Consider the following 10,406-nt stretch of genomic DNA (forward strand, 5'->3'; position numbering starts at 1 on the left):
CTTGATGGCGTACCACTTGTGTCTAATTAGGCTAAGTATCTGACGTGCTCCTCCCGAACTTTGTTAATAAAACATCATTAAATTTCAAATTATAAATTGTTACCAATCATGTCTTTTTTCTCTGTTCAGTTTTTTTTTTTTTTTTTAATAACAGAATTATTTTTAATAACTAACAGAAGTGTGAGCAGCTCTGTTCAGTTGAAGATGCTTCTCTTCTCCAATAAGTAAGTAATCAACAAACATAGTGAATTTATGATCCATATAAGACTTTTTTTTTTTTTTATTATTATTATTATCTGGGTTTATGCATAAACATACCCAGTCACAAAAACATTAAAAGCTATTCCATGACTTTTTACATTGCATAGGGCTCACATACTATCCATTCACAACGTCTGCTGTTTTGTTTTTGTTGCTGTTGTAAAACCCTAACAGAGGCTACAAAATATTATAAGACCAGATAAATAGAGGGCTAAAAGCATAATATTAATAAATAAAATTAATGAAAATAAAGTTATTAAAAAGGTTTTTTATAACACTATTAAGGTTCTATATAGTTATTAAGGTATCTAGTTATACTTTCAAAGCCTTTTATAGTTATACTTTCAAAGCATTATGGAACTTATAAAAAATGCTTCTATTTAGCACCAAAAAGGGTTCTGCTATTGTTACAAGCTGAAGAATCCTAATTTGATACTGTTTAGAACCATTCTTCTTAAGAGTGTACTACTGAATTGCTGCTTTAAAATAAGAATTATTATTATTATTATTATTATTATACACCTCTTTTAAGTGAGATGCTTCCAGTTTCCACAAAGAGCTGTAGTGTTGTACCTTAGGCTACAGTTAGTGAATGGTGGCATGTTTTCCTTCCGTATTCTGTAGTCAGCATTTCCAGCATCTGTGATTAGTGATGTGAGCAGTGGAAGAAAACAAGGGGAGAGGCGGCTGGGGTACAATAAAGCCCAGCTAATGGGTAGCCAGGTAAACCTCTACTGAACATCTCATTAGTGAAGAGAGGGAACAGACAGAAAAGTGAAAGCTCTTTAAACAGGGCAGCTCTCTCTCTTTCTTCTCTCTTTCTCTATGTCTGTTCCATTGGCCCAGATCTCTGCACTCTTAGCTTGAATAAAACACACCCCCAGTGTCTAAAACAATTATATCACTTGAGGGTGTGACATTACAATGGGACTCAATGATAATGTGAAGGAATTAAAGCTGGCTAAATATAACTGAATAAAGGAATTGAACAACTTATGGTCTTTTTTATCTAAATGGTATGCACAGATAGGCTAACAAGTGCAAATATATAGAATTACAACATAAAATAAAATAAAAGGAAAAGGTCACAAACGTATTTATTTATTTTTTAATGGACACATTTCAAGCGAAAAGGTGCGAAATGCGTTTGGTCTAGTGGGCAACATTTTATTTTAAAGTAACTTTTTTCAATCCCAAAAATTTTGGGGAAAATGCATGATTTTAGATTTTGAAAGTAGTTTTAGTAAATAAGACCGAATTTAGATATCTGCGCTCTTCACTTTCAGTGTGACAAAGCGTTATTATAGTGATTAGAACGATTCCGAGCTAGGCAAAACAATGGAATAAAGAGACAATATAATGGGATAAACATATTAAGAGAGGCTACGCGTGATATTTCACGTTTCGTTGGGTGAATTACATGCATGCATAATGCAATATAGTCAGAAATGCTTTAAAGACGTTTTAGGTTTTTATGCGCACTCCATCGAAGTCATTTAGCACGTTCTGCCTGTGGTCTGTCGCTGTAGCCCCGGGCCTCTGGCGCTTGGCCGGGCGTCGTGTCATCACACCAACTGGGTTTTTGATGAGAACCTGACCCCAGCGCCTCATCTCTCACCGCTGTCTCATTGCTTTTATTTACATCTGTCTTTAGCATTCTAATTACGCGCTTTATTGCTTTAGCCTGGAGGAGTCCACGGAAGCAACGACGGGACGCTCGAGTTTTTAACTAATAATAAGGACCCGTTAAATCCCACCCACGGGCAGACAGCACCCGGCACATGCCTAATTATGGACGACAGATCATGATAAGGAACACATTACCTATTGACAATGTGCTAATTATACAGTGACTTTTAGGAGGTCAACTATTTCTAGGAGTAGTCATAGACGAGGTTCACTATGTGGCGCCTTATCTGAAGATTTTCTCTTTTTAAATGTATATAACCTATGTCTTTTAACAATTTTATTTATAGGCCTACGTGTATGAGAAATAAAAGACGAAATGAGCGAAATGTTTTCTGTTCAACTGGCACGACTTTTAGAATGTAGCCTATGCTATATGTATTTAAAGGGTGTTTTTTTTAATTACTTACGAATGCAATTTGATTTAGATTCAAAGTAATTTTTGCAAACCTTCATATTGCGTGTTAGAACTTAATTCACCTGCCAGAACCCAATTAGCCTACATGATTTTGTGATATCCTCATAATTTTACTTAACAATGCGAAAAATTAGATGTGATTTCCTGCTAAATACCTGTCTTGTTGACTACAGCGCGGACACTAACATAACTTTCAGATTGGAAACAATGGTGTATCCTGCGTAATGCTTAGGAAACCATACATCATTCAGTTCTAGGAGGAAGAGAAAACTTTTAAACGGTCCTTTACGCTTTGCAGAATTTTATAAAATAGCATCAATACCAGGGCGCAGAGTCTTTTAATGAGCTCTCAACTTTAAAGACTTGAAGGATATTAACAAGCTGCTTGACAAATGGTGCTTAGAAGCACATTAAAGACGCGGCTAATGGGGCGCATAATGACGGCTAATTTTCGATCAGATATAAATTAGAGCCCCCAACAGTTATTTGCCTTAAGGACTTTATGTAAATGATTCTGTTCTGTATAAACTGAGGACAGAGGGGAGAGAGAGAGAAAGAGAGAGAGAGAGAGAGAGAGAGAGAGAGGCAGTCCTTGCGGGTATGATGAATAGATCTGCAGCGGAGCACGGCTGTCAAACCTCAATGAACACACACATCCAGCAGACAGCTCTACCACCTTCTCATTATTGCCAAATGCGCGATCTAACTGCGACTTGCTCATTTGGAACGGCGCAACAGCGTCTGAGAATAAGAGAACGCAACGTGTGCTATGCGTTAAAACCTAAATGAATTTCATGGCGAGCAGGAAGAAAACCAGAACTGAGCGAGAAACATACAGGCTCATCCTAGACTCTTTAATATTTAATCACCATAGGCCTCTTTTGAAGACACAAATTTCAACAGTATGCCACAATCTATGGGGTGTACTTACAGTGTAAGGATAGTAAACTGATTTTGCTTTAAATAAGAATGGTGTTCAATCATTGTGTGCATTTGTTCATTAGGCGCTATAGAAAATTGTATTTGTTCACCTGACCGTAAACGGAATCGCTTCAGAAACGATGGAAAGGAAATTATTGTTAATATTTTTTATGTTTTGTTAAAACAAGCCTAACCTAAAATCTGGCTATTGAGCTGTTTGATACATCGTATCATATTCATGGTTTTATGAAAATAAAGCCTCAGGCCAATGATGTGTCGATTGGCAAATATTATATTTCGTTACATTTTGAAATGTGTGTCTATATATACATACATATAATACTTTGTTACAAGCTTGTGTGCTTAAATATTTATTTGGGTACCCTTTAAATTTTTTAGCATGAGTTAAAATGTAATACGCCGCATAGTGAACAATACAAAAGGCATAAAGGTCAACGTAAAGACTAAAATAAAACGTAACTTGTAGACGTCTGCAAGTCTGTAAATAATTGACGTTTCGTTGTTTTTGGCACAGAACAGGTAACAATAATTATGATAACAGGTAGGCTAAATATTGAGGGACGAGACAGACCTGTACTAAATCTAAATCTATTAATAACTAGTTTTTTTTTGTTTTTGTTTTTTAGTTTCTAAGTAGTTTTACTCACTGTAGTATTGTTTTTAATTTTTAATATTACACTAATACTATTTATCAATATTTTCAAAGCATTAAGGTCTGTATTATGGTTTTATTATTCTATATTTTGTATATCGCTCATTATCATCCCAGTTATTGGTTTTCCCATTTAATCAGATAGGCTATGTGTATAACACCATATCGCCTTTGGCCAATGTTATTTTACACTTGTGTGTGGGAGAGAGAGAAAACTTCAAGACATTGTGAACTTGTGTATTCGTTCACGTATTAGTGATTTGTTTTGATCAATATGTTTTACGATTATTACACATCTGTGAAATTATCCCGTTTCAAACTATTTAATTTCGCATACAAATTCTTATATTTTCCACCGTTATAGCATATTTATATATTTATTTATTATTATTATCATTATTTTACAGTTATACTAATAATTCCAGTGGAAGAAAGAAAATCTAAATACAATGGACATCAGTGACAATACAATAAATGTTCAAGTATTAAATAAGGAGCTCCAACACGTCAGAGGCCTGTGGTTTGTCTTAACGTGCTTTGATGGCAGACACTTGGGGTAAATGTACAGTTAAAATATTCTATTCGTAGCTCCCCAGGCGGAGCACCGACAGTCCCTGGCTTCATTAAAATTTCATCACTATCCCTATGAAAGGGGGGAAATGTTCAGGGGAAAGAGAAAGAAAACAGAAGACCTAATTATAACAAAGGAAAACAGCGCTGCCCTTTCGTTTTTGAGTGTGACCACCATGGTTTTTAAAGCATGAGAATCACATTTATGCGATACCGCTAACAGGTCAGTGCCCTCTCTTGGATCAGTCTATTAAAGGAAGGTAGAATAAAATGGCACATTCGCTTTTCTTTGGAAATATTGGGAGTTAGGCGCACCAGTGTATGTATTGCATGCTCCTATGTTTTATTCTTTCTCCTGAATGATTTGTGCTAAAAAAAAAAAAATCGATCGATAATTTTCGCACCTATCTGAAAGTTAAGTAGGGGGTAGCTCGCTCGGGATAGGCCGTTTCGTCCATGAGTGTCAAGCAACGAGATTCATTTCCATTCCCTACGAGCCTCTCCACGTCCAGCCCTCCACTACAGACTGTAATTAACAGCTCCAGTTAATGATTACTTACTTAGTGCTAGTAATTATCTGATTTTCATAATTCCATGTGTAATTTAATAATTCGTTCATATTATCGTGTTAAGTGATCAGCTCGTTTAGGAGAGCTGATTTCCTCCTTTGAAGCAGGTTAGAATTGATGAGAACTTTAGGGTCTATTCAGTCAGTGAGCTTTTTAAAATTAGCCAAGACACCAAGTAATAAATTGAATGCTGATATGATTGCTATAAGGCTTCACACTTTATATAAATTATTGCGGATTCAACGGAATTGTTTGACCTGCGAAAGAACTTAATAGTCTATAAAACATCGAGGTTTTGGCATTAATCACGCATTTGTACAGATAAAAAAATAAAAATAAAATAAAAATGTTAACTAAATACTTTCCGAGTGTCTTTCCCAGTAGCTAAAATAATTGCATAATGTTTTGGAAATTGTACTTTGTCTTGTTTCAAAGGCGTTGAAAAATATGATTAAAATCATAATAATAAAATAAACACAATTTTGCGAAAATATTCATATTGCATTCTTGTTTTTTTTTTCAAAAGAACAAAACGAAATGCAAATTGCATTCATCATCTGTTAAACCCCTTTGAAAATCGGCAGGAAACATCAATGGCAAAAACCTCCTCTATTCAGGCGGCTGTCCGTGGTGCTGAAAGCAATTGGTACGCCTAGAATGCCATGACATGCGCCGCTACTGAGATGACACTCCCGTCTCTTTTTTATTTTTTTATTTTTCATACGGCCTAACAGTGAACTGAGTCAGTCTTCAAAGGGCTGCCTATGTCGGCAGAGGAACGAGAACCATCGACTGTGGATTTAAATGGAGCCCGGCACGTTGGCAGGCGAGGTGTTTTTCTGGCGGCCTGACATCTGGCAGCGCTGTGCTCGAGGGACCTCCCCAGATCTCTATAGACTTCATGATTAGACTCTAATAGAATATTAGCATTTGCTCTCAGGTAGGCTTCTAAGGGCTGCGAATGCTAGCAGCAGTAAGCCGTTCGTGGAAATACCAAGCGTAGCTCTACAGCTCAAGAAGATGTCAAGACGTCTTTTTTAGGCAAACAGCAAGATACTAATCTAATCTGAGTACCCGTTTGTATATTGCTAGAGAAATAAGAAAAAATGCAAATTGGTGTTAAAGACACGTGTAATCCACACAATGAGCAATATAAGATGGAGGCAAACGTTTAAATTATATTTAACATACACAGTCCATGAACACGTCAGGCGTTTGAAAACTCTGTCTAGGCCTTTGAATATAAATGAACCCATTGAGAACGTTCAATAAAATGTTAAAATTTTGTTCTTTAATGAAACACATAGTTCAATTCAATTATCAAATAGTAACTTAAATATACATTGATGTAATAAATTAACGAATTGATCCGACAATTAAACCTAAAGCAACAGACATTACAGTTACCGCAGCTAAAACAGCAATACAGCAAATACCTGTACGGATATTTTATGTGTATGTCCAAATGAGATATTTACATTTTACGTGAATGCTTCCATGAAACTCATCTTTTTCATTAAGAAAACATTACTAAACATGGTGAATTTAACAAGCAACGACTCCATAATTATACGCGTATATTTATACAAATAAATAAGCAGATAACATACATGAAAATAATTTCAAAGAAAATGTTCTCATATATCTCTCGATTGTGCCTTTTCGAAACATTAGAGGAACGAAAGAAAATAAATAATAAAAGTGGCCTGTTTCAAGCAGTTTCCCCGTTTGCAGAGGGCCACGTTTTCCTTGTTGTCTCAATATGATTTTCTCAAGCAAAAACGTGGAGGGAATCCCAATAAATATGTAATGAAGTAAACATTACCTCACATGATAAATAGTTCATAAGAAACATAGCCACGTTAGAGCGCAGGCGTATTGCAACAGATATTTGGCTGAACAAATCCCATTACTAAAAACAATTGAAACTCTCCTCGTGTTCAGTATATCCAATATGTTCTATTTGAGTAGCTAAGAGGTCAGTTATAGCAAATATGCCTTCACAAGAAAAATATGGATGTTCTTATCGCCCATTGCCTAATTGCAGGCTAGGGTTGTCATTATTAAAATCACAGACGTGGAATTAAGAAGACGACAGACAAAATTATGCATGTAACAGCTAAATCAATAATTTACAAGGAGCTGTTTGGTTATTATCTAATAATGTTGCAGAATCGTTGGTGGACTTAATTTGTGATGTCCTCTTTTTTTAATCTAACGAACCCTGAATTAACACCAGATTGAAGCGTGACATGCTGAGAAAGAAAGACATATTTCAAAAGAAAAACACTGACAAGACACTGTCACCCTTTTGACCTGAAGTACCCCCTCTCGGTTTATAATAATTACTGGTGTTGTGTGTAGCTCGATACAGAACACTTTCTGGTAAACGACTAAAATACGCTATTCAGCTTCAGGCAGGCTGTCTGGTTGAGGTTTAAAGAGTCTTGCTCCTCTGATATAGAAAGTGTGCTAGAATAAGTGAGGAAAAACGAATGGTCTTACTTGATCAGTCAAACGATCCTTTAAATGATTCCACATCCCCTTTGCGTAATACGTGACAGTGATTTGGTATTTTCAAATGTCTCTTTTGAATGTCATGAAATTCTGGTTCAATGCACAAGTTATTGATGATTGAAAAAGGTGTGAGATAAGAAATATTTTACAAATCGTCTCTAAACAGTTTTAGGAGTCTCTCGACACGTCGCGTTGGTCTTCTGGTCGAGCTAGACGCAGGCCGAGTATTTCATGCGTTTTTGTTTCTGCCTCTGGTTGCAAAACCAAACCCGCACTACGTTCTTTTTGAGGTCCAGCTTCTCTGCGATTGCTGCGATTTTCTCTGAGGACGGACGCGGCTGAATAGCAAAATAAGCTTCGAGGGACCTTTTCTCGGGGGCCGCGATGGAGGTCCGCTTCCTCTTCTTCTCGGCCCCGTTGAAGAGCTCGGGCTTGTTGAGTTTCTCCCGGTGCGACTTTTCAGCCTCCTCCAGCCAGGCTTGCAGGATGGGCTTCAGGGCGATCATGTTGTTGTGGGACAACGTGAGCGATTCAAACCGGCAGATGGTACTCTGGCTTAAAGAGCCTACGCCGGGAATCTTCAGGTTGGCCAGCGCTGACCCTACATCCGCTTGGGTCACGCCGAGTTTGATCCGACGCTGTTTAAAGCGCTCAGCGAATGCCTCCAAGTCCCTGGGATCTGCATCCACGTCGCTCATGCAGCCCATGTGGGATGACAGCCCATGGGCGTGAGCCATGTTGATGGCAGCTTGGTGCATGTGGTTCATGCCTGCCATGTGAGCGGGGTGCGCAGGCGTGGAGACCACCGAGCCGTCTGGCCCGGCCATGGCTCCAGCAAGTGCCAGTCCTGGAGTGATGTGATCCAGCAGGTCGCCTTCCAGTGCCTGGTGCGGCTGGTGGTGGTGGTGATGGTGGTGGTGATGGTGATGGTTCGCCAGAGCTGACGGGTGCGAGATGGGCACGGACGACGACGAGGAGGACGAGGAGGTGCACGGAAGCGTGTTCATGGTGTGGTAGGTTGCGTCCGGCTTGAAGGGGCTGTGATGAGGAGGGTGATGATGGCTTTTGGTCTGCGAGACTATATCCACCGCCGCCAGAGCTTCCGCGCGGGCCAACAAACTCTCATCCAATCCGCCGAATATATTGCTCTGCAATTGCAAATAGAATGCACACATAACTGTCAGCAGGGAATTCGCGCTCCACTCCGTGCTTTTAAAACATTTCCAGCATGTAAAAAAAAAAAGAAATCCTAAAAAAGAACACACAAAACAAGACACATGCAACATCCCAGGTCATAAAAATTAATACGAAAGGCAAACCCGGCTGAATACATAAGTTGGGAGGGAAAAATGGAGGTGTTGGGTGATTTGCTGTGCAGACATGAAAAAAACATCAAGCAGAAAAAGTGGGCTGTCAAAATGTGCCTTTAAGCGGTGATTATGCAGAATACGTACCGGTGGGGTTGGGAGACATGCTCGGCGCATCGCCTCCGAGCCGCCGCCGCCGCCGCTGATCGTGTTGCTGTGTCTGGACGTCGAGCAGGAGGACGCGTTGGAAGTCAAAGTGGAAGAGGAGGACGCAGAATGCAAACTGGAGTATTTGGCCTCGGCCAGACTGGTGTGGGGCATGGCGAATGCCTGCTTGCTGTTCAGAGACATCATCATCATATTTGCGACCGAGCCTCGGCGAGTTCCTTTTAATAAGTTAAGACTCCGCCTTCTTCTTCTTCTTCGACTGGAGTTCAAGCCCAGTCGCTGCGCGGAAGTCTCAAGTCTCTGGCGTTGCAACGAACGTGAAGAGGAGGATGATGCACCAAGTCTCTTGATAGCTCATCTAGTGGTCTGAGAGAACGATCTCCTGCTCGCTCCGTCGCGCGCCGTGGCTAGAGACGTGCCGCGAACACCAGTAAGCCATGCAACCTGTCGGTAAACTCCTTCAAAGATCACGCCAACTCTTGCCAAAACGCTCCGCAGAAATTTTCCTCCGCCTTTACAAAATATCGTACATTTGTCACAGCGGAAGCTGATGTCTTTGGTGAGTTTGTCTTTGCGCACGCTTTTAAAACGAGTGCAAAAAGTTTCTTCTCTCTTCTCTTCGTGCCAGTCTCCAGAACGACGTTGCTAGAAACAATATCGCTCGTTAACCTTTATCCCGATTCTTGCGGAATTTGATTATGAGATAAAGGTGACAGTCGACTACGTTCAATGCTGCGGGGACTCGATCTGTCTGTGCTCTAAGGCGAAGGGCAGGCTGTGTCTCTCTCTCTCTCTCTCTTGCTCACCCATTCTCTCACTCCCTCTCCTCTTACACACTCTCTCGGCTGTACCTGAAAAACCTTTCATGATTTATTATTCTTCATTAGCCACAGCGCCGCTGGGGACTCTGCGCATGGGCAGTTGCAATGACTGCAGCTAGTATTGTACGATACTTCAATAAAGTTATTGAGGAAACCACCGTGGTTAAAGGAATAAAATAAAAGCAGAATTGCATTCTAAAGTTAAACATCTCATATTTCAGTGTTTGGAAATGCATTTCTCCACAAAACACTCGTTGTTTGTATATGTTGCGGCACAGACTTGCACGAGTAATTATTTTGTAACGTTTATGTAGGCTGCAAGACCAAACTTTCACGATTATACAAAAAATATTAGAAAGATTCGGTGCTATGTAATTCGTAATTGGAAGTTTGGTCGGAGAAGCTCGGATGAATATGAAGAAATCACCACAGACAGCTCCATCATCTGCTGTCCCTGTTGGGTGAAATAAATCAGAGTAAAACGCACGACTATCA

At 39.5% G+C, this 10,406-nt stretch overlaps 1 protein-coding gene across 1 annotated transcript; it reads right to left on the bottom strand.

The window, feature by feature from the left end:
* Window positions 1–7,452: 7,452 nt before the first annotated feature.
* Window positions 7,453–9,770, bottom strand: pou4f2 (POU class 4 homeobox 2). The gene is made up of 2 exons (XM_058783354.1): window positions 9,070–9,770; window positions 7,453–8,763 (listed from the first exon to the last, which is right to left on the bottom strand). The coding sequence occupies exons 1-2, from the start codon at window positions 9,280–9,282 to the stop codon at window positions 7,825–7,827; spliced, it is 1,152 nt and encodes a 383-aa protein (XP_058639337.1). The 5' UTR covers window positions 9,283–9,770; the 3' UTR covers window positions 7,453–7,824.
* Window positions 9,771–10,406: the final 636 nt, after the last annotated feature.

Source organism: Onychostoma macrolepis, chromosome 01 (assembly GCF_012432095.1).
Source record: "Onychostoma macrolepis isolate SWU-2019 chromosome 01, ASM1243209v1, whole genome shotgun sequence".
NCBI lineage: Eukaryota > Metazoa > Chordata > Actinopteri > Cypriniformes > Cyprinidae > Onychostoma > Onychostoma macrolepis.